Source organism: Chrysemys picta, chromosome 15, assembly GCF_011386835.1.
Source record: "Chrysemys picta bellii isolate R12L10 chromosome 15, ASM1138683v2, whole genome shotgun sequence".
In the NCBI taxonomy this organism is placed as follows: Eukaryota; Metazoa; Chordata; order Testudines; family Emydidae; genus Chrysemys; species Chrysemys picta.
Genome location: NC_088805.1, coordinates 11,730,972 through 11,756,119, shown reverse-complemented (window position 1 = coordinate 11,756,119; position 25,148 = coordinate 11,730,972). Strand labels below are relative to the sequence as shown.

The window sequence follows — 25,148 nt, the reverse complement described above, 5'->3', positions numbered from 1 at the left end:
GTCTTCCCTAGATTTGACTAACGTAAATTGTCATCACCAGTAAATCTCATGGTTTAACTCTTTGTCCCATTATCCAGTCAGCATAACAAATAAATATGGATTTAATGTATTAAAATATTTAAATATCAATTTCAAAAAATTAATTCAATAAATAAACTAAATCTGGTGAGATAATATATTATATATGGGGAACTGGTAGCACCATTGCTAATGTTTTGCCATGTTGAAAATAGACCATCTATTCCCATTCTTTGTTTCTTACCTCCTAGCCAGTTTCTAATCATCACAGTACTCCACCTTTGTCCCCCCCATGACTGTTTTCTTACAAGACTTTTGTGAGACTTTTTCAGATGCCTTTTGAAAGTTCAAATATCAGCTGCTTCCCTTTTTTTCACTATTTTTGTTGATCTACTAAAATAATTTTTCTAGATTAGAGACGACATTCTATTTTACAAAAGCCAGGCTGGTTTACCCTTATCATATGATCATCTAGGGGGTTTTATAATTCTATTTTTAATTACTGTTCCAATTCACTAAGGTTTGAAGTAAAGGCTCACTGGTCTGTAATACCCAGAATCTCTCCATATGTCTCCTTTAAATTATATTTGTTGCCCTCCAGTCCTCTGGGGTAGTAGTTGAGAGAGTGCATATTTCTGGCAGTTCAGCTATTTCATTTCTTGATATCTTCCAGAACTCTTGGTCCTGGTGACTATTGCTCTCTTAATTTAGTTTGGTCGACCACTATCTTTTTCTTGACATCTTAATCTTTGACAATCTCAGGCTTGCTACCTCAACATCTTCCATCCAGACGTCTGACGGAAAGAAATAATTTAGCTTCTCTGCAATGTCCTTTTTGTCTTCAACTGCTCCCTTAGCTCACCAGTGGTTTAGCAGACCCACTGATTCTCTCAGGTTTTTATGTCATGTCTTTGGCTAGCTTCAAAATTTTTCATAACCTCTCTAATTTATATTTTAAATTTAATTGTAACCAGCAATAACTTATACTTCTGGTTGCATTTCCATTTTTCTGAAGGATACCTTGTTTAACTTGAATAACCTCTTGCACCTGTACATTTAATTGTATATTTTTCTTGCCTTATGCTTTTTTCTTTAGGTTTCTGCCTACTTTCTGAAACTTATGGTCTGGTTAACTAGCCTTCATATTAAGTCTGTTTTTCTTGCGTTACAGTTAGAATTGAGTCATGGAGCTAGGATGTGTTTTGGTTTTGGGTTTTTTTGGTATGATCCTTCCTCCAAGGTATTGAGCTTAATAATATTGCAGTTTGTATTATTTAATGGCTCAGCTATGTTTACTTCCTGAACTAAGTCTTGTGTGTAATTTAGAACTAAGTTTTGAGTAGCTTCTCTTCATGTGTTCTAGAATTTGCCATTCTAAGAAGCAGATATTGTAGTTGAGAAATTGCTGCTCTAAACCTTGTCCTAATATGATGCTTGAAAGAGACTGGGTGTCAGTATAGACAACTCAATGAAGATCTTGGCTCAGTGGGAGCTGTGGTCAAAAAAGTGAACAAGATGCGTTAGGATGCATAAAGAATGAGATCATGAATAATACAAAAAATATTATGTCTTTATATAAATCAGTGGTTCAACCTTATCTGAAATACTGTGTATTGTACTGGTCACCATATCTAAAAAGAGATATTGTATAAGTACAGGAGATTCAGAAGAGCAATGAAAACCATCAAGGATAGGAAGAACGTTCATATGAAGAGAGCCTGGAAAGACTGGGATGTTTACCCTAGAGAGGAGATGAATAAGAGGGGACATGACAAAAGTATATAAAGCAATTAATGGTCTATAGAAGGTATATTGGGAATGTGTGTTCTCCTTGTCTCAACAGAGAAACTTTTAATAAAATTTAAAAGGTGGCAAATTTAAAACCAATAGAAGGAAATACTTCTATATGGATAGCTCAGTGGTTTGAGCATTGGCCTGCTAAACCCAGGGTTATGAGTTCAATCCTTGTGGGGGCCATTTAGGGATCTAGGGCAAAAATTTGTCTGGGGATTGGTTCTGCTTTGAGCAGGGGGGTGGACTAGATGACCTCCTGAGGTCCCTTCCAACCCTGATATTCTATGATTCTATGATGTGTGATTTAAATAGTGAAACTGTGCTGCAGGAAAATTAAAGTCAAGAATTTAACAAGATTTTAAAAGGGATTGGCTATTTATATGGGTATCAAGAATATCCAGAATTGTTATAATTAATGATAGCAAGAACTTTGGAAAGGATATTAAGCCTCATGTTTCAGGGCTTAACCAGTTTCCAAACTGCTAGAGATCAGGATGAGACCTATATTGAGGAGAGGTTATTCCTCATCTGCCTCCTGAGAGATTATTACGCCTTCCTCTGAGGCATCTGGTACTGGCCATTGTCAGACAGGATACTGGGTTAGATGAATCTTGGGTCTGATCCAGTATGACAATTCCTTTGTTCAGTGTGTATATATAGTAGTTGAAGTCACACTTTACTATTTTTTATTCTGATACCATTCAGCTGTTGGCCCAGTGAAGCCATAGACATCCAATCCCTACCCCCAAGAAGAGAAAAAACAACAAAAAAATTGCTCAGCTTGTAGCCCTTTTCTCTGACTTAATTAAATTGTACTTCACTTTATGAAAAAGATCTTGGCACTGATGATGGGATAATAGAAGCTTAGAACTCTTGGTCATTGGCTCATACCTGGGAAGTGGCTGAAACCCATTACTGTCAGATGACTGTTTAGTGGCCTCTCTAAACTGAGGTCAAAGATTTGAATGGCCCATAAAATGAATTGTTTTCTGATGTTGGAGTTGTTCTCTATATCATGGAGTAGGATGTATTGATGGGACAGCATGAGGAAGATTTTGCTGCTGCTGAAAATAAGTAATTTAAGTTGACAGCACTGTCAATCCAACACCTCCCACAAACATTAAATTAATTCCAAACAGAAATAGGAAAAAAAGTTGAGTGAAGCATCTGGAATTAATGGAACAGTTTCACTCACTGGTTTGGTGGCACACAAAAAAATGACGTGCATCTCTTCTCAGTACTGTTAGGGCTTTTATGATCCGGAAAGGCTGATCTGTGAATTGGGATGTCCTGATATGAAGCAATAGATTCTTACTGACAGGAAATCCTACCTTCCAGAACTAAAAGATTAAACAAAACTCAAAGCACCTTATGTTGTGGTGATGATGGGATCACATGGCCCCTTTTTACCAGCTGGCAGTTTTCTTCTACTAACCAGATCATCATGCCAGGTGAAAGGTAGCATATATAGAAGCACAGTGGAAATAGGAGTCTAGATCCTGTCATCCAATGCCTTTGGCATGCACATAATTTAAATTATTCTGCAGTTCCACAGGCAGCCATTTCTCTATGCTGGGGATTGGAGATATTGTGATGCCAGGTCTTCTGCTCTGCTTTGTCCTGCGTTATGATAACTACAAAAAACAAGCCAACAGTGATTCCTGTGGTACTCCAGGGCCTGGGAACATCTCTGGGCGTATGCAGAAGGTCTCCTATTTTCACTGCACACTCATTGGATACTTTGTAGGTAAGGAAATGAACAGCAGCTGCATTGCTTACAGGAGTGGGCTGGTCATACTAGGTTACAAGATAATGAGACCAGTTATGAAGGACTTCCTCTTTTTTCCCCCCTACTAATTTACCTGGATTTTGGAATACTGACTGAGGGAAAATCTCCTTATCCCAATCATCTCACCAGAAATAACTGCTTGAATTAGCAGGAGGAGGGTGAGATTGTGCATCTTTGTGGAGGTTTGCATCAGTAGTGGGGAGGATATAGGAGTTGAGGCCTGGGCTATGGAGGGAATACCAAAATTTCTAGATGGATCATGTTTCATATGGGATCTAGAAAAGAAGCCCTGATTGGTCAGAGTGCAGTTGTACAATTTTTACTTCTGTATGAACCCTTCTATCTCAACTTTCTGCATCCGTTACACGTTTTTAGTGTTAGGCTCATAATCCTGAGCATTTCTAGAAGATACAGGAACTTTGAAATAGTCACAACTGGGAGTTATTTTTGTAACATGGCAGGTTCCCACCTATAAGAATTCTTCCATAAAGCTCAAGGCGCATGCACATAATTTAACTTCTCCAGTTCTCTCAAGGACAGAAAGGGAAGACCATTCCCTACAAAAAAAAAAAACTATTTCCTTTCCACCCCAGCTCCCTCAGGCAAATACTTGAGAAGAGAGATGGTTCCTGACATGAGAACTGCCTACCTCAGACCTCTCATGTTTCAGTCTAGTGATTTCCAGATTGAAAACCTCAGCTGATATCCTGGAAAGTGTAACAATCCATTCTGATGCATTCATCCAACTATTTTGTTCATGACTATATAGTTAGGTTAATCCTTGAGACTGTTAAATCTTGAAGTTGTAGTTACAACCAAGTCTAATCTTAAAATCAATTTAAATAAAATCATTATTTAATGTTTTCATATCGATCCTGGGAAATTTAGGCACAGATAAAATGACTTGCCCACAGCTGAACACAGTTTATAGAAAAGATAGGAATGTATCCTAGGTAGTTTGACTCCTAATTAATGCTTTCACTGTAACAGAACAGTGAAGGAGGAATCCAGATGTGGATAAAAAGGTAAAAACATCATATATAACCAGTGGATTCTTACCATCACTTTTTTTTTTTTTTTTACTCTTTTAGGTCTGTTAACAGCAACAGTGGCTTCTCGCATCCACCGGGCCGCACAGCCCGCCCTGCTCTATTTGGTACCATTCACTTTATTGCCGCTCCTCACCATGGCTTATTTAAAGGTGAGATTAGCATGAATATAGTCTGCAGGAAGTTGTAGTCCAGCTCTGGATCCTACACAGGAAGATGTAGCAGTGTTAATGTGGAAGCAAGTTCTGTTCTTTATACTTGCAGTTGCACTGATTCCTCTGAGGATATGAGATGATAGGATACGCTGTTTGTATCACTGCCGTTAATGATAGAGAGTTGTGTTCTCACTGCTATAGCTGTGAAACATAATTGTAATGAACTGTTTTGTGAAGAGTGGATTTCCTATCTAGGGCACAGGATTAATCATATTTTTAAACTCCTAGCAAGCAATCTGATTCCAAAGCAGTAAAGGCCATTCTGTTTAAACAAGATGTGGCTTAGTGAATTTGTCCCATGTCCTGCTCATTATGAGAGAATGAACACAAACTTCTGAATGTGGAGGAGGGGCAGATTCTTCCTGCTTTCCTCTTTGCAGAAACTAGCCCTGGAATTTAAATTGAAAATGGAAGGTTTGAGTTTCAGGGACACTGTTGAAATGCAAACCTACTGCTCCAAGAATATGGCACAATAAAAGCAGATTTCCCAATATCACTCCCCACTGAGTTTTTCCAGCAGAAATGTCTATCAGGTGGAATTGCTTCAAATATACACAAGTCTTTGTTCTGCCTGGAAAGGATTTTCTTCCTTGTTGTGTCAGAATACAGTCTTCGCTAACTGAGACAGCAAATATGCTTTAAGACAACATACCTGATGCACAGGTCTTAGAAATAGTTGCTAAAAACTGTGGACTATTTCTGAAGAGCTTTCTTTCTTCACTCCCATTCTCTAGGGTGATCTACGTCGCATGTGGTCTGAACCTTTCCACTCCAAGTCCAGCAGCTCCCGTTTCCTGGAAGTATGATGGAATAGATGGAAAGTGACTGGAACTTCTGCCTTGGTCTTTTTCTCTTAACTTGTGGTTTTGTCTCCTAAAGCTGGACTGGTACTCGGAAAGGTACCAGTTTATGGAACTTGTATGAATGGACTTTGCTTTTTTTTTTTCTTTTTAATACAAAGGTTCTGGAGCTCCGTTTGATTCCTTTTCTCCCTGCAGATGTGGAATTGGGGACACTTTGTGCAACTGCAGCCACCTTCTTCTTCTCCTCCCCCTCTTTTATGGATTAGTACCAGACTGTTACTTTTGTGAGAGAGGAGGAGACAAACTTTAAACTGAAAACGGCATGAAAGTCGTTCAGAAACTTGCGAACACTAAAAGGAAAAACAATTAAGCAAATTGAAGTTTCATCAGAGAGCCCCCAAGTACTTTGGGACCAGTTTCCTGTCGGACTTCAGTTTTGGAGAGAACTGAGACAGAAAATCTGTCACTATATTCTTTTTTTTGATTTATTAAATATTTCCTGTGGTGTGAGGTGACTTATTAAATCCACAGACATTGAGTGACTTATTGCAGTATACATATAAGAATTTGTTGTAGCAAGTTACATTTCCACCCAGATGTCATGTTGCAGTGAACAAGGGCACGATTTTTATACATATATATATGCGTATATATATATATATATATGAATAAATAAAAAGGAAAACCTGCTAAGATCATGCTATGTAGCAGTCAGGGGCTTGCTGTAATTTTTAGCATGTAGAGCAGTTTACTATGGCTTTCTTGTATATGACTCTACGATAAGCTGCTGTTTTTTTCCCCCTCCACAGCTGAACCCACAGTTAAAAACCAGTGTAGTATTTGTACTGATTGTACTCATGGACTTTAGGGGAGTATTTGATTTTGATCAATGTAGCAAACTAGGGAAGAAAAAAGTTTAAACCCTTTACCCTTTTCTTTTTTTAAAGAACTTCTCCCTTGCAGGTTTTTTAGTAGTTCCTTCTTGACCCAATGCATGTATTATAGCAGCAATTGTCTGTGTGCGTTCTGATCATAGTAATGTACCACTTGTAAATACATTTTTTTCTATTTTTTTTGTATTTTTGGCATTTTGTTTCATTAGTGTGCTGTATTTTTTCCAGACCCCTGCCCCTTAAAAAAAAGAAAAAAAGAAAAAGAAAAAATTGTCCTTTGTTGCTGTGATTGGTCGAAGTTTGTGTGTTGATTGCTTTGTACATGGGAGTCTGTTAAAATGTGGATTTTTCTAACCAAATAGTTGCAGCTATGTTATTTAACTGACTGACAGAGTAACTACTTCTAAGGGCCCCAGGATTTTCCTCTCCTGCCAAGATTAAAACGTTTTGTCAAACTGGTTTTGGGGCATGCACCTGTGAGCTGGTGGCTTCTGTTAGTGAACTGATTGATTGTGGTGGCTGTTGTTGCCTGACTTAGGGGGAAACAGGATTACTTAAGAGCGAAGTATAACTTCCTTGGGAGCAGCAATGTTATCCTATTTGGTGGTAGGCTCTCACTATGAAGAGGTAAAGAAAACCCAGCAGATTCCTGGTAATTCAGTGTGAACACACTCTTACGTATTTGTGCGACTTACTTCCTCCTACATGTGGTCTCTCCTTTGGCTGTTGACTCATCTCTGGGAAGTTACAAACAGAGAAACTCCAAGTCCCAGGATCCTCTCACCAGTTGCACACTTGGATGCTTTTTAAGAGGTAGCTAATTCTTCCTTATGCATCTCATTCTTCCTTATGCTTCCAGTTTAGTCATTGTGTCCTGGTACAAGTTTATAGAGTGATGGAGATCTAGTCTACCTGCCTTTAGAATAAGAGTTTGGGACTGAGGTTAACCTACAGTTTTGTTGATGGACACCTTCCTCCATTCTGACTCAGGTCCATGAAGTTTTGGATAGATCTGTGTAGTTTGCCACGAGCAGCAGGACATTATATAAATGAAGATAATGGAGGGAGAGGAGTATTCAAAGGAAAAAAAATATTTTATCTCGAAGTCTTAAGCCATAACAAGAGACGCCGTCTCTTCAGCCCTGCAGATAGCAAAAATGGTAGGCAGATAGTATGGAAGATCTGTGCTCATCCACTTTTTAGGAGAGGAATATTGAAGTTCCTTGAGGAAGAACTGTGCTGAATTTGCTTCAGAGGGCTTTAGCCTTCCTCACTGAAGATGCATTCTGAGTTCTGAATCAGTCCATTGTGGAAAAGAGTCACAGAACAGGATGACTACCAAAAAAACCACCTGCTTGGGTAAACCATGTGTTTCCTGTGTGTCCAGATAAGGTTTATGTCAGTGCCTGGATAAAAATGGGAGACTACAAGCTGTAAAGGCTGAAGTTTGGGACACAGTCTCCAGAATTGACTCTGCAGGTCCACTATCCATGTTAAGACCACCTCTACTTCTCTTGATGGAACCAAATGTCTAAAGGGTTTTGTTGACTGCAAACTGAATTAGGAACAATTGTGACATTGCTAAATACTGCACTGAAACTTTGGTCTTATTCCTAGTTAGTAGGCATGTTTTTAAAAAGAAAAAAAGTAAAGTTTAAGTCCACCCACAGCATTAGCAGAAACAAGAGTAATATTGACTGAAGTCATCAGTCTATCCTGATTTAAGAAGGAATGTTGTGGTATCTTTCCTCTTCATCAGCATGGTGGTGGGGGTGACGCAGCTCTGGCTTTGGTCATGGTAGTTGAACTCCCAAGAAAAGTAGAGGCTAGGTAGGCCCTTTAAGAGGCAGTATCTTTCTGGGACATATTGGATGGCTTTTCAAGATCCAGCAAAGCAATGGAAGGCCTCTCTCCCTGACAACCTCTTTCTATGGGACTGTTCTTCACAGTAATAGAAATCCATTGTCAGGTAGAAACGTAAAACTGTTATTTCTGCAAGACCTTTTCCTTGGTCTAGGATGGCCCATGTGGTTTTGTGTGATGAAAACTCTGTGCCGCATATAGCGCAGCATTGACTGGAGGATGCTTGTTTATGAACTGCTAGGGGGGAGAGAAGAGGATTTCTGCTCCAAGATTTTGCATGTTGATATCTCTCTAACAGAACAGCACATTCCTTCCAGCCAGAGAGTGCCTTTCTCAGAAAACCACTCATCATGTAGGAAAATAAAACTTCTTTATTTTCTTCCTCCCCTCATCTCCCTCAAAGTCCTTGGTTTAGCAGTCCTGGGAGGTTGAGGGTAGAGGAGAGAACCTACCCCTCCAGCAGTGGCATTGACCTCTGCTAATAGTCATAGAGTAAAGTAGCCAGCCCGCACTTTCCAAGCCACTGGTCCTTTAAGAATTTCTATAGCTTCTGCTGTAAATAAACTGGTGCTTAGATGTTATCAGTTGATGGAACCTTTAGCTCTGTTTAGGCTGTAAAATGTGAGCTTGTTAAGATTTGTTTGACTGGATTAAGCTGACAGCTAACAGAAATGATCTATGGCTAGTAGGAGCTTTTAAAATATAAACTGTTAGGAGGATTGAAAGACTGGGTAGTGGGTTTCTCTAAAGTTTTGTGGCTGCACATTGAGGTGATCCAACTTCTACTTCTCATGGAAACCTTTCCTGCAATCTCACTGCCTCATACTACAGTTTCGTAAAACCATCTTGTCCTATATTGGACACACTCACTTCATAGCTAATAGTGATGCTTGCTTTGCACTGGAAACGAGTCCTCTCAGAGGCAGGATCTTTATTGAAAACTTACACTGGAACAAACATGGAATGCAGTTTAGTTAAAAAACCCATTGGGTACCATGGGCCCAAGTTTTTTCACTAAAATGAAATAACGCTTATGAAGCTTTTGTTCAGTAAACTACCTGCAGAAATAGCCTGGTTCAAAGCTTGCTTACTTTTTGCACTTCAGACTTCAGTTTTACCAACACCGTTTGTATGTGATCTAAAACCTTGGGCATGTGTGTGAATAACACAGAAATGAAGACACTTCATGTATTAAAAGGTAAGCTTTTTTAACTGCATGCACAGAATACCAGTCTGGTAATGAACAATGCTATCAGTTGGCTATGGTGACAGTGAATTATTTTCTCTACTCCAGGTAAATCTTCCAGTTCAGTGTGTGCACAGTTGTGATCTGTAAGTATTTGCATACCTCAATTGCTGCTAATCCACTGCCTTACACCAATTCTGCATCACCTTTGGCTGACAATGACTGTCTGTAATGAATCCTGCTGAATTGGTGCTGAAAACTGTTCATCTGCTAGTGTAGATGGGAGAGAACCATTTTTCAGCACCTTTACAGGTATCTTCCAGCAGTGGTGCTTGAAAACGGTATCTGAGGGGAGGAGATGGTGCTCTGGTCAGTGTGTGCTTTTTTTGGAGTGGGGATTATAGAAGGGATAAACATCTGGGAGGAATAGCTGGAGAGAACAAGTGATGCATCCAAGTTCTGTACTCGTATTCAGTACCTCCCACATGCCTTACAGAAGCATGAAGTCTGCTTCTCCTCTAAGTTAGGACCGTATGCAAAATCCATTAAAGTAAATGGAAAGACTCCCACTGATTTCAATGGGCTCTGGATCAGGCCAGACATTTGTCATCAGAAATCTTGAGTGTCATTACATAGCTGTGGTACATCACACTAATGCTCGCATTCCCCAAAGAATCTTTGCATTTGCTGTCTGCAGAACAAATATATAAAATAGGAGAACTTAGTGAAAGTTACAGTAATCGTGGCATTGCTACTTCAGTCAAGCTTTTAAAGTGTCCGTGTGTACTCAGATTCTCTGTTTTTTGCTTTGCGGTGTTTAATTACTTTATTTGCAAGTGCACCTCTACCTTGATATAACGCTGTCCTCGGGAGCCAAAAAATCTTACCGCGTTATAGGTGAAACCGCGTTATATTGAACTTGCTTTGGTCCACCGGAGTGCGCAGCCCCGCCCCCCCAGAGCACTGCTTTACCGCGTTATATCCGAATTCGTGTTATATCAGGTCGCGTATATCGGGGTAGAGATGTATACAAGAAAAACTATAAAGCACCAAAATACTGTTTGCTAACAAGATATTGGGAGGGGCGGGGGGTGTTAGTAACATAGCCACTCTTACTAGCTGGTTTAAAAAAAAATTAACTAGCACTTCCTCTGTCTTCTAATGTTTTGGGCTGTTGTGGGAGACAGTTTACAACTGCAATCCAATTTATAAGCACCCCATCCCATGTAACTCATCAACGGCATCCATCTGTACTTAAAGCCAAAAAAATCCCTAGCCAATAACATTAGACAGCAGCATTTGTATGTTTTAGGTAATTAAGGTTTTAGCAGAGTATTGTGAGAAAACCAAAATCTAAAGAGTGGGGCTGTAAAAGTCCTTACCAGATTCACTGGCATGTTTCTCTCTCACTGCTTCAGCAGTGATACTGCTAACAGTGCTCCAGACATAAAAAAACATGGACTGTGTATAAACTTTCAGTTCAGTTAGGTACAAAACTACGGATTCTACTCACTTTGTTATACTGATTTCTTGGGGAGAGTTTGGTGCCTTAGGTCTTAGGTTATGAAGCAAATCAACTACTTTGTGAGCTTGCTGCTTTCAAAATTCAATTTTATTCATGGGAATTGGATTAAGTGATTGTGGTAGAACCATGTCCATTGCTATTAGCTTTCTGTGTCAGAGATGTTGTAGGCTTTCTGTACATCAGTGTTCAGAAATATAGTAATCACCAGTACTGCTAATGTGTTTGCCCAAATTTTTATTAATGAGGCTTTGTTCAGATCCAGCCTGTCACTGCTTCATTTCCCCAGCACTTCCAGCTATTTTAAGTTAATTTCCACCTCAAGCGCTGTCAGTCTCTTAGACCTCCCTTCTATCTTTACCTTTATGGTTAATATGGAAAATATTTCTATGCATGCATTTTGCATAATGATACATCATCTCACTAATATGATGATGCAGTTGTGACTGGGGCAGGCAAACCGCAGGATGGCTTTGGCTGTGACCAAGTGAAAGCGAGCTGGAAAAAGTCCAGCTCCTCAGCTTTGCTTTTCCTCCCTGGCATTTTTAGATCAATTCCAGGAAAGCCCATACAAGTATTCTTTGTTATGCACGGAAGAGAGGCATGTCTTGGAACTCTAAAAGGGCTAGCAAAGGAGATGGTTAACAAGGATTCGTTCAGCATTCAGAAAAAAACAATCCTGTCATTCCTTTTTTGTGGCTAAGCTCTGTCCACCTAATAATGTGCAACGTCTAACCTTCTTTCGATCTCCCATTGAGAGAAGAGATGCAACAATAAACACAGTGCTTCCTTTAAAAGTCCTAGAACCTAATTCACTGAATGGTCTGCATTGCCTTCTCATTGGAGGCTGAGAACTGCTGACTGGGTAGGGAAAACTGACCTGAAAAGCTATGTTCAGCACCAGTTCACGTAAGTGGGTTAAGATCATAACATACCTAAAAGAAAAGAGCAGCCTTTATTAGGAGCTACAGAACTCCAGCTATGTCTACAGGTTAGTAAAAGACTCACGGCACATCTGTGGCTGGCCCAGGTCAGCTGAGTCGGGCTTGCAGGACTCAGGCTGGGGGCTAAAAATTGCAGTGTAAACATTCAGGCTTGGGCTGGAGCCAGGTTCTGAAACCCCACCAGGGTGTGGGTCTCAGCGCTCGCGCTGCACCCTGAGCCTGAATGTCTACTGTAGTATTTTTAGCCCCACAGCCCGAGTCCTGCAAGCCCAAGTCAATTGACCTGGGTTCTGAGGCTCAGTGTAGTTGTATCCTGAGACTACTTAACCTATTACTGAACTCTGGGACAGATTCACTGAAGCATAATTGCTCTTAATGCGAAATGGTTATACTTGCAGAGATGAGAGCAAGTATAACCCTCCTGGGCTTTTTACTTTAATATATTTTAAGCCTTTACAGCATTTTTCTTCTGCATAAGACCAAACAAAACTTTTCCAGTTTTAAAGTAAAAAGAGCCCCCTTGTTTCACTTCCTTATCCTGTCAGGCTTTCTCTGAGCACAGTACTTTCCGTCCTTGGCTTTTTGATCTGGCAGATTCTGTTGGCATCTCTCAAGCTTACTGTTAGCCAGTCCGTAAGCTTCTTTGGAGTCTCTGGATTTCAGAAGGCTACTCATGGTCCAGGATCACAACTAGGACCCAAGTGGTAGTTGTGTTGTTTCCATCTTTTGTTTTTTAAATGGATTAAATCTATCCGGTGACTTACAGTTGTGTTATATGTTTGACACAGATCTCTTCAGTGGAATCCAGAACTGACAATGCAGGGTCCAGCAAGTCACTTTGGTGTATCTGATAGTTGACTGCATCTAAGCAGGACAGTTTAAGTGTGCTACTTAGGATATTTAAAAACGTTGCTAAATAAAATAATATTACCAAAACTGTATAGATAGCATTATCTAAGTGAAATTACATTTATATACTATTGTACTATCAGCCAGAGCCTGCTGGCAGCAATGTTCTACGGGACATCATTAGCATACGATGTGACTCACACCATCCTGAACTAGGCTGTCTGGAGCTGTTAACTTATGAATTAATGTGAAATCTGCTGTTTAATAAATGCTTTATACTGCTTGTTTAGTGATATTCAGCAGCAGACTGTAAAGTTTCTCATTGTGAGAGTCACCTGTAAGATCAGGTTCCTCCTGATGTCTTGAATGAAAATGTCTATGTTTAGAAAACACCTGCAACTTGTTAAAGCTACTGCACTCGTTCATCCAAAATGTAACCTCAGAACAATTCCAGCCCCTGTGCTTTCTTAGCCATGCAATGTCTTAATTTTCTTCCTAGTTTTGTTTTCTTTAATTAGGTTGTGCCCCTACAGCCCAAAGCATGTAAAAAATTTAAGTTAACCGGAGTTAAGAATCTGGGTTTAAATTCTATCTAAACAGAGTTCTTATTAAATCTGTTTCCAACTGCTTGGCCAGCCAGTGTAGACAAACTGATAGACATACAGGCTGGCCACATTATGTCCAATATTGTTCAGCCAAGCGGTGTTAGAAGAGTGTTCTGCTGGCTCCCTTCTTATGCACTGTTTCCAAACTCTGTTACTAGCCCCTTCGAGAGAAGCCCATACTGCAAAGAAATGTACAGAACAACTTGGTGTCCAGTGCTACAACTGCAGGGACAGAGTTGTGCATAATGCAAAGTTGAGGGAAGGTTTTTTCTTTAAGTGATGCATAATTAACCTATCAAATGCCTCAAGTACCTTATTAAAGCTTCATCCTCCTTATGCCCAGTGGATGGGCATTCTTGAAAATGGGCCTTTCCTTGTGTTGCCTCTGATGTGGGACTTGACAGATGTCTATTCACTGAGGACACTTCCTGGGCTTTTCATTGGCAGCCCTTCTTTTTGCTGAGAGGAGAAATATTGAAAATCATTAGACAAATACTTGTCAAGTATGGCCTTGTCAGGTATATTTGGCCCCCAGTGCAGCGGGCTGGACTAGATGACCTCTCGAGATCCCTTGCAGCCCGGCATTTCTATGGTAAATTAGGAAATACATATGTGCTGCTGGATCACTTAATCAACTAAATATTGACCTCTTTTGGTGGGGCGGGGAAGGCTTCCTCTACATATGATGAAGTCTCCCATTGAGTGTGTGGGTCCTGAGATGAGACCAAAGACTGATTTTGGACCTGCAGCCTCCTCCACAAGTGCCACAGGTAAAGACAATTGTAAATGAATTAGTGCTGCTTTTAGCTTTTTACATCTTGCACGTCTCTCCTTGATTGCAGAAATCGTCAAGCTCTCAAAATCATCCAGTCTGAGGTGGCAGGGCTGCTGCTGTCAGATCTTGTCATGGGCTAAGAGCTCCCAGGTGCTGAGGTCAATGTTGTAAGATTGGAGGTTGGTCTTCAGTGTGTCTTTTGTAACGTTTTCTTGGTCTGCCCCTAAAACAAGTTCCAGTCTGCAGTTTTCCATAAAAATGGAATTCTGATGAACTGTAGAAGTTAGAGATAGAAAAGATCTATTGGGTCATCTAGTCAAATTTTCCTGCCACTGCAGGATTGTTTCTATTGTCCATTTGCTTGTGTGGCAATCTATTTTGAAATGTTCCAAGGGGTAGAATTGCATCACTTCCCTTAGAGAATATTTCACAGCCCGGTAGCTGTTACTGTCAGGAAGCTTTTCCTGACATTCAACCTGAAATAGTTGTGGGGTTTTTTTTAATCCTTTTACTCTTATTCCTTAGTTATTCCCTTAGTTATCCTCCCTTGAGCACAGAGGACTGGATTAGATGACCTATTGAGGTCCCTTCTAATCCTACACTTCTATGATTCCCCCATATATTATCTTAAACTTCTCTCCCTCCTTAGCTGCTTGTACCGTTCACATTTTTGACTATTCTATCCCCCACAAAGCTGTTTCTTAGCCAATCCAGTACTTGGTTAACTCTTAATCTTTTCCAGTAAATCAGTCCCTCCAGGCCTTTTTGTTATCTGCAGTTACTTTGATAATGAGGTGCCTGGTATTTAATTCTATATAACAGGTGCGGTCACATCTGTACTTGTTTCTGTGAAGTTCCTTGCACATCTGGGTGCTCAAAAATAGATACATACCCAGAGCTAGAGAAAACGCATTCTGTCTGGTTTGTGGCAGTATGTTTGTATATGCAGCCCTAAAATTGTGTTGGCTGCTGTTATCTTTTTTTATACTGCTATTTAGACTTCAGTTTGCAATGTAGCATTGCCCTTAAATCATTTAGTGTCATTTTCCTCCCCAGATTTTCCCCTTATTGAATATGACTATTAGTTTTACCCAAATGATGGTAACATGTCCAAGTTGCATCTCATTTTTTCTAATCTTATGTCCAGGTCCATTTTTATTTGCGCTCTCAGATTTTTGCCACTCCTCCAAATTTACTATCCCTGGCAAATTTTACTTGTACATTAATGAAAATATTAAATAAGAGTGGACCTACAATCAATCCCTAATGGATAGCTCTGTTAGAATGTTCAGTTGTTACTGGAGGAGAGGACAGTGACACCTTATTTTTTAAGCTGCATTTGGGGTGGGGGGGAAATGCATAGGTTGAGTACTTAAAACATTTTAACATATTCCTGCAGTGTGGTGTCTTCAGCTTGAACATGATTAAGGCTATGTTTTAGTCACAGGTATTTTTAGTAAAAGTCATGGACAGGTCACAGGCAAGAAACACAAATTCATGGTCTATGACTTGTATTATGCACCCCTGACTGAATCTTGGCCGGGGGGTGGGGTGGGCAGCAGCAGCCAGGGACCCCCACTAATGCTGGGGGGGAGGGGTGTTGCTGGGGGCTGGCAGGCTGCTTGGCTCCACAACTCCCTGGAAACGGCGACATTCCCCCTCCCTCTGCTTCTAGGCAGAGGTGTGGCGAGGGAGCTCTCTGCACTGTCTCTGCAGCTCCCATTGGCCAGGAACCACAACCAATGGGAGCTGCGGGGACGGAGCCAGCATGCAGAGTCCCCCTGGCTGTGCCTACGCCTAGGAGCAGAGGGTGTCACCACTTCTGGGGAGCCCTCATCCCCTCCCATGCCTGAGCCCCCCCACCCAAACTCCTGCTGCTGATGGGGGCGGTGGCCTGAGACTGCCCCAGCAGCAGCTAGTGCAACTGGCCCAGTGGCTGCCTGAGTTCCTCAGGTGGCTCCCAGGCCAGGTGCACCAGCCACTGCAGAAGTCATGGAGGTCACGGAATCCGTGACTTCTATGACAAACTCTCAGCCTTAATCATGATGATAATGGCTTACTTTTATTCTCCTCAAACTGCAGATGAGAAAATGCCAAAAAGACTGAGAGAAAGGAGATGGTGCCTTGTGCAACCATCACTTCTTATATCTACAATGACTTCCATCTGAGGCTCTCAATGCTTTACGCCTGCTACTTAAGTCTGAGACATTGGTAAGTGTTATCACCTCTTTACAGATCTCTAAATTCAGCCATGCAATAAAGTGTCTTGCCCAAGATAACCGAACAAGGCAATAGCAGTGAGGAAGGAAACCCATAATCTTGATTGCCAGGCCTCTGCTCTACCCACTGGACTATTTTATCTCCATAATGGGTTGTTTAATTGCCGAGGGTGGATTTCTCTTACTGTACATTTAGGGAGTCTCTTCACTGCAGAGTTAACTCAGGCTGTTTACTCAAGTATTGCCCCTGTCCACATGCTCAACCCTCTCACACAAGTTTAATGGTATTTTCAATCCAGACTAGCTAGTCTTCTGGGAGATGTAGGCAATGATGAGCTCCCAAAATCCTAAGAACCGGTTCCCTACCGGGTCCTCGGCAGCACTTCGGTGGCAGGGGGGTCTTCACTCGCTCCGGGTTTTCGGCAGCAGGTCCTTCACCCAGATCGAGTGAAGGACCCACCGCCGAAGACCTGGTAGGGAACCACGTGGTGAGTACAAGCCCCATGTGCCTGTCTCCCCCCTTCCCCCCTCAGAACCTGCAACCCATCAACCCCCCCCTTGTCCTCGACCACCCCCTCCCAAGATCCCCCCACCCCAACTGCCCCCTCAAGACCCCACTCCCTACCCAACTCACCCCGGCTGGCCCCCTTACCATGCTGCTGTGTAAGGATGCCGTGCAGCCGCTGGAGCTTGAAGCCCCACCCCCTTACCCAGAGGTGAAAGTAAGCCGGTACGCCCATGTGCTGTACAGGGGAGGCCCGGCTTCCCCAGGGGGGCAATTTCAAGGGCCTGGGGCTCCCAGCAGGGGCTGGAGTCCCAGGCCCTTTAAATAGCCACCAGAGTCCCACTGCTGGAGCCTTGGGGTAGCGGCAGCGGGGCACTGGGGGCAATTTAAAAAGTCCGGGGCTTCTACTGCCCCGGCCCTTTAAATAGCTGCCGGAGCCCTGCTGCTGCTGCTACCCCAGGGCTCCAGCGGCTATTTAAAGGGCCAGGGCGGTAGAAGTAGGGGAGCCTCGGCCCTTTAAATAGCCCTCAGGAGCCCTGGGGTAGCGGGGGGCTCCAGCTGCCTCTGCTGCCCTGGTCTTTAAATAGCTGCTGGAGTCCCGCCAGTTCTCCAGGGCTCCGGGAGCTATTTAAAGGGCCAGGGTAGTAGAAGCAGGGGAACCCCGGGCCCTTTAAATAGCCCCCGGAGCCCTGGGGTAGCGGGGGGCTCCAGGGGCTGTTTAAAGGGCCAGGGCTCCAGCTGGGGAGGCTCCCCCGGCCCGTCCCTGCTCCCCCCACTGAACCGCGGCTATTTAAAGGACTGGGGCAGGATGTGGCCCGCGGACAGGGGTTTGCCCACCCACCCCTTTTAGGAACCAGTTCTACACCGGCTTCTAAATTTAGCGAACCGGCTCCAGCTCACCACTGGATATAGGTTAAAACCCAGGTGCTGCTTTCACTTGAGCTGGTAACCCATCCACTTGGGTGTGAAGACAGGCTAATCCACTTGAGTGCTGATTGTCTTCTGTGCTTTCCTACAATTCCCCCATGTGTCCAGAAGGACAGATGACATTTCTCACAATTCCCTGGGGATGATCAGTAGCTCAGCTGGCTGCAGCACAAAGAACCATGTGATAGGCCCCTAGAAAATCCTAGTGACCCACACAGGTGAGCACCACCGCTGAGGACACAGTAATACCTGTGTGGCTGCTCACACCCAGGAGCCGCTCACACCAGTTAACTCTGCAGGGGAAACGAAGCATAGCTTTTTTTTAAAGAAACAGAAATGATAAAACATGAGTGGGGTCTTCACTTGCGTGTGATGAATGCATCCACATTTAGATGTGATGAGCTGAAGCAGCTTGTCTCTGGCTCAATCTGAACAGAGAGACTGCCTGCTTTATGTATGGGTATACATACTCTTTATATAGGGTGGGGAGAGGAAAAACTTCGAAAACACTAAGACGAGCAGCCTCTCCATCTATAGTTGTAGGGAAGGGGACAAAGTTTCAGCAGTGCTTCCGGTGCAGAGCCAAGCTCTTATTCCTTGCAAGGCATTTCCCAAACATAAGGCAAGCAAGAGTAGCCCAACTGCTTTCATCTGACCAGCTCTCCCTGCCCTAGAACAATCTCTTAAGGTATTTGCCCTTGTTCCCAATAGTCTGTCTAGTAACTAATTTCCTATTCACTTACAACTTCATGGGGCAAAAAGACAAAGTCCTGTAAAACAGAATGGAAAGTGTAGCTGTGCCTTTCTCCTCTCCTCCTGTGTGATCTGTCCATGACCTGACTTTCCCTTTCCAGGGCCCCAGCTTTTGGACTTTGGCTCAGCTCATAAACTGACAAATAAAAACACGACTTCACCCGTAACACAGCTTCTTCTCAAAGGCTGGTCTGGCCCCACCTATGCTTGTTCTCAGCAGGTTAGTGCTCCCTGAGGGAGGTTGGGAGATCTCTCTTCTTAAAATCCCATTGAATCTTGCAAAATGTGTTTGTTTTGTACATGCAGCAGTTTTTTCCTGCTCTGCCTGTAGCAGAGACTTAACTTATAAAGCAACTGATCGCAAACAGTAGCTGCTAAGGGAAACGAGATTTAGTAGTTTGCTCCTGTGTAAAGTCAGATCGCCATAGGAGCTGTGGCAGGCCTTGCATGACTTTACTGGCCCCTGAGTATATTCAGTTGGCCAGCATGCTGGAACAGCAGCAGCATTGTAAGAGTGAAGATATACTAGTCCCAGTCCATAACTATGGCAGCTAAGAGCTGGAAAAAGCTTTCCAGTACATCTCTTCCCACCCTTTGTAAGGCACGTTTGAGGTAACAGAAGGGGGAAGTACACTGGAGTATTTTAAATGTTCATAGTCTCATAAGCCTGGACATGACCTGTGTGACTGTGTTCATATAGTCACATGGTTAGTCAGGCTGACCCAGCTCAGAGAACTCACTATCTACAGAACAAGCTTATCATTTGATATGTTTTTCTGTTCTGCACCCACCAATGTGGGATCAGGTGTGCTGTTCCTGTCCTCAAGTAGTTACTTCAACCACATCATTAAACTGTAGCATCTGACATTGCAGCTCGTGAGGGTTGGTCTATGCTGCACGCCCAGGCCAGCTGACTTGGGCTATCATTGTGGTGTGGATATTTGGGCTCACATGAGCTCTAGGACCCTCCCCCCTCGCAGGGTGCTAGACCCAGTGGTCCAGCCCAAGCCTGAATGTCTACACCACAGTTAAACAGCCCCGTAGCTGAGACCTACAAGCCCCAGTCAGCTGGTACAGGCCAGCCATGGGTTTTTAATTGCAGTGTAGACATACCCCGAGAGGCCTGGTTAAACATGTATGCCCCTCATTGTCCTGAAGCTCCTCAAACTCAGTGGTAGCAAGGGAGTTCTGCAGGAGCAGGGCCCTTAGCCAAAATACGCTGATGCTGATCCTGGATGCTTTAGGGTGTCTCTTCACAGCACCGTTAGCTCAAGTTTTACCCCTAACTCGACTCCTATCCACAAACACATCCATCTCTAGTGTGAGTGAACCGGTGCTTGAACTAGCTGGCCTGTTTGGGGTGGAGTGGTGGGAGGTGTGTTAAAGCTCAAGTGACGCTGATGTTTGAGCTAATAGTGTAGTGGGAATACAACTACTCCACAGCAGCTAATCCAGTTGTTCCGCTAATCATTGTGTGTAACTTTTTCCCTGCCATGAACCCATTTTCAGATATCCTGCTTCCCATGACCCCACACAGCATGGAAGTTGTCATTTTAAAATGGCATCCTCTGCACAGTGTGACATATCACACCCCTAACATGAGGTCCTGCTGTGTGGAGGATACGATTTTGTAAAATGGCATCTTCCACGCATTTGGGATTGTTGCGCCTCTATCCACTGATGGAGAGACCCACTTGGGATTGCAACCCATAGTTTTGGTACTGCTGGTGTAATTCCAGTGTTGTTTTTAAGTGTGGTTGCTGTCAGTCAGGCCAGATCAGCTCGAGCTGTACTAACTCAAGCTACCGTTTGCAGTAAAGACAAGACCTTAGTCTCCTGTAAGAGCAAAACACAAGATTTTAAATGTCCTGACAAGTTATAGGTGAAGATGCCTTTCTCACTCAAGTAACTAGGTTCTAGGCCTTTCAGGGCTTTAAAGATTGTAAGCAACCCTCTGCACTGCATGCAGAGCACCAGCATAGTATGTTCATAGCAACTTGTCCCTCTGAGGTGAACTGCTGTGTTCAGCTCCAGCTCATGTTTTAGAAAAAGAATTGTGGCATTAATCTATCCTGGAGAGGACAGAGGTAAGGCTCTCAGTGTCCAGGCCATGTGAGAGAGGGTGAGCTGCAACTTCCAGGAAAGCTGTAGGTTTTAAAAAAAAGGCATAAACTGGAAAGTCAGCAGGAGGAGCAGTTTGAGAACATTTGTACTGTGAAGTGGGTTCAAAAGAAGGTGCCAGCCTCCTCAAACGTCTCCTTACCAAACAGCAGCATGCCTGGGCCACGCTTCTGCCACCTCTCATACATTGCCTTCTGACACCGATAAAAGTAGCTAGACTCTGGCATGTGGGGTTGATGAAGGTATGTGATGCTGAATAACTTCTGCTTCCAGATAGTATTAAAACCTCTCCTGTTGCAGATATGCATGTAGATAGAACAGAAGCGAAACTCATGGTACATAACCAGTGAGAAACTACAGGAAGGAAGAGTAATGACTATTCAGAGCCCTCAGAGAAGGAAAGAAGCGACTTTCTGCAAAAGCACTTCGGCACAGTCTACAGCTGAGTCATCCAAATCTCCTTAGTGGTGCTGTACGCTGCTGGGAGAGCTGAAATACGTCCCACTGCCATAGTTTTCCATCTGAGGCTCTCAAAGCTCTTTCTACACTAAGGAAGCCTTGCCACATTCCTGTGAGGTATATTATTCCTGTTTTATAGATGAAGAGCTGAGGCCCAGAGTGATGAAGTGACTTGCCCAACGTCGCATAATGAGCACCTGATGGACAAGACTTTCTTCCCAATCAACACAGACCCTTTGCATCTGTCCAACAGTTGAAGGACATAATTAATTCCATCTCTGCACCAAACCCCACCACTGCTGGAACGAGAGAATCTGTGGACTACTAATACAGTTGGAGCTGTGCTAACAACGCTTTCGGTAAAGAGAAGCGAAGAGACCAGGAGTGTCAACGGTCAGAGGTTTGCTTGAGCAGGGATCTAACCACCAACAACTAGTGGCACACGGCATTGTGCCCTCAAGTGGTATTAACAACTCTCATAAGCAATAGATCCCAGACCTCCCTGCTAGCTTTCACCTATTATGGGGCAAGAAACGCTTCCAGTTCATGTTGTTTTATTCTGCATCTAAAAATATGGAAGAACAAAGATCTGTAATTTTTGGAATCTTCAGCAAGATTTGAGAGTAGGAATTAGATCTGGAAAGGGTGCAACTCTTCAATGAGAACTATGCTATGTTTGGCTGTCTTTGGTTGTAAGAGTAGAAGTGGAGTATTAGCTTGCTTGTTATAACTGAGTGCCAGGCACTCTAACTGGTGTGACTTGGATGTATGGAATATATGTTGCTATTATCTAAGGAACTTTGGCCTTCAACAGCAATTTTTAAAAAATGAATGTTTATGAAGTGATCATAATGAGCTCGAAGGGAACCGGGAGGGTCTGAATTTATTAAAATCATTATGACTGATCTAAAAGGGGATGGTGGAAATAGCTTCCTGTTAAAATTCACAGATGATGCTAAATGGTGAGGAATTGCAAATGAGAACTGAATAATACTGAGGAGCTTAAAGAAGTAGTTAGAAATACAGACAAGAACTAAAACCAATTAATTTGGAAAAGTACAAATTTAAAGCACATGGAGGAAAATAACCTGATAAGGAAATCAGAAATGGAACTTGGGAATACTGAAGAAGAATCTGTGGGAGGAGACTGAATAGCAAATTAGACACATTTGAGAGGATATGGTTAAAAACAAGTCATTAGCAAGTATTGGGGAAGATGATAAATCCTTCTCACTGATAGCCCTAGAATAGCTTGTTCTGTTCTAGGCACTTCAGTATTAGAAGTTGTATAAAAACTTCTCTGGCCTCCCCTTATGAGAGAAGGGGAAGACTCATGAGAAAATAAAAAGTAATTAGCAGTTTCAGATGCTACACCTGCCCTTGAAGCCCCCTGACGAGGTTTTTTTTTTGTGGTTTTTAAAGACATGCTTTCCTATCATATGTTAAATATTTCCCCCGTTTCTGTGTGAAATGTCCACTCAACCAGATTCAAACTGACTTCACACACACTGATGTCAATTGGACAAAGTTTTGAAATGGGGGGGGGGGGGGGGGAAACAGCCTGCCAACAACTTGGGAGAAAAAATAGAGAAACTCGCCTCTTAACTTTCAGTTACAGTAATTTAGGAAAAGTCACTTTTGGATAGTAACTGTTTAAGTTGATTGCCCCTTGTAAGAAGTGAATATATATAGGTTCCAGTAACCAAGGTGGAACATGAGTCTATAACCGTTTGGAAGTTGCCAAGAGGCAAGAATGAAGAGACATAATTTACAGTAGTACACAGGGCTATAACTAGGAGAAAACAGAAGACTCTTAATTAAATCTTAAAAGGGTAAGAAGGGACTTCTACCAGAGCTGCTTTGTTTTAACAGCAAGGCAAACAGACCTGTGGAAATGGTCCAGCCAGAACTGTGGGTCCCAAATGTTGTAGAAATGTTTTCTACTTCCCAATTAGAAGAAATTGGACAGTTGCACATAGTAACAGTCTGACAGAGTTGGAAAAGCTAAAAATACCATAAGACCCAATACAAATGAGTGATTTGATTTCTGCATGTTACTAAAGCAAACTGTTTCCCTTCAACAGGCTTTGAACTTCCAGATGCTACTTCTGCGTGGAGCGAACATGCAGCCTTCGTTCGACTTACTTGATTAAGTAGAATTTACATTTCTCTGGGGTTTTTAACCAAAAATATCAGGTATGTTCCATTTCCTGCCTGGTTAGCCTCCCTATACTTCCTTTTTGGCACTAGCTTTCGAAAGCCACAAGATATTTTCCTAAGTGTTCAGTTGCCCCCTAGTGGGCTTCAGGAAAATAACATCCTCATAGTTTATGGCCACTGTGACCAATCTGCACTAGGACATGCAAGAGCAAGAAAAATCTTAGGGGCATGTTCTAAGGAAAGACTGGAGTAACTCCACTGACTTCAACAGAGTTACTCTGCATTCATACTGGGGGAATCAAGATCAGAATCTTGGTCTGTCTTTAGGAGAGGGAACACAGATGCTTGCCCTCCTCTGTGGCTATGGCAGAGTTGCTTTCCTCTAAGTGTCTGCCAGGAAAGAGAGCCAAGGGCACTCAAACCTTTCTCTAATCCCCATCGTGAAACAGCATTACACTGCTCTAGAAACATGCTTGTGGAATTCTGGGCCTTAATAGCAATTTTTACTTTTGTGTCGTGACCAGGGTATCATGCTGTGCCTTGTTGAAGTGCATATAGATAGTCTGATTGCTTTTTCGCCCCCACACACATCTGTTTAAAAACAATTTCTCCCCTAGACTGACTGGCTCCCAACATCTTTTACCCATCTAGTGGTATTTTTAAACAATCTTCTTCATACCAGCTGCAGCTCAGGTTCAACCTGGTGTGATGGCCCTTGCCCACTCAATTGCCAGTAGAGTTAGGATTTGATTTTTAATACAAAAATAATGTAATTTAACATGCAGGCTCCTGTCCCCTACTGTTTGTTGCTACTTCATGAACCTGTGCTAACAGTGAGGGATGTTGAAAAAAAAGCTCTGATCGGTAATACTACCCTTCCTCTCCATCAATGGGCATGAATTATGATCTGCAACAAAATTGATTATTACCCCCACCTTTATACCATGGTACAGGACTCTTAAATCCAGGATCACATGAAAGAGCTCAGTTGTAGCTGTCTGCTCCACCAAGGCACTTCTCCCATCTTGCGCTACATGTGCAGAAATGCTGTCTAGAAAGCAATGATGCCTACGTAATCTGTCCCTTTCCTTCAAAAGGGAAGGAGAGTAGCCCCAGTTTGAGTTAGTCTTCAAGTACGTCTAAGACCAGCTGCTGTGAAACCATCTTCCCATCAAGTTTGTAACTGGTAACAAGGTTTTCATACAGTGCCCTTTAAGTGTATGGATGGTGGGCAGATCAGTGTGTAATTAATGCAAAAATACCACCCTCTGCTCTCTAACTTAGCCCCTCCCTCAAAAAGAATTATTCCTTGAGGTTAGTAATTAGGACCAACAGCTTTAGTCCAGATGCTGCATTCCTTTTCAAAGGGTGGTTTAAGTGTGTGCAGTTTAAAAATCTTTACCCTAAAGAGCTGCTGTTTTCAGTAATATCCTAAAATGAATGAAATAAGGTCTGATAGATTTACTTTGGGGAAGAAGTTACTGTCAAGCAATGGCTCACTGAGGTTGAGAAGCCAGGAAACTGGGCAGTTAACTGTTCCATCTCTGTGTGGTGAAAAAGCATATGGGCAACACTCTTGAGTAGATACTGAAAGTGTGCTGTTTAAAAAAAAAAAGCCACACAGCCTGCAAGTGCTTTAACTCACCTTGCTTTCATCTTGTGAGAACAAGCCAGGTACTAACCCCCTTTGCTGCAGTAA

General features: G+C 42.6%; 2 protein-coding genes and 1 long non-coding RNA gene across 5 annotated transcripts in view; 2 read left to right on the top strand and 1 right to left on the bottom strand.

Moving 5' to 3' along the window:
- Positions 1-6,747, top strand: part of SPPL3 (signal peptide peptidase like 3) — a 126,176-nt gene extending 119,429 nt beyond the window's left edge. For all 3 annotated transcript variants that reach the window (XM_005288668.5, XM_065567861.1, XM_024108724.3), the window contains 3 exons: positions 3,360-3,559; positions 4,693-4,802; positions 5,600-6,747. In XM_005288668.5, coding sequence (XP_005288725.2) covers positions 3,360-3,559; positions 4,693-4,802; positions 5,600-5,671 — 382 coding nt within the window. In that variant the 3' untranslated portion in view covers positions 5,672-6,747. The remainder of the gene's footprint in view (positions 1-3,359; positions 3,560-4,692; positions 4,803-5,599) is intronic.
- Positions 1-25,148, bottom strand: part of RNF10 (ring finger protein 10) — a 207,074-nt gene that overhangs the window by 9,638 nt on the left and 172,288 nt on the right. The gene's annotated exons all lie outside the window — the stretch shown is intronic.
- LOC101934956 (uncharacterized) lies at positions 16,389-24,886 on the top strand. Its single transcript, XR_509275.4, has 4 exons — positions 16,389-16,516; positions 18,811-18,929; positions 21,429-21,689; positions 23,374-24,886. It is a non-coding gene; the product is annotated as an uncharacterized LOC101934956 (long non-coding RNA).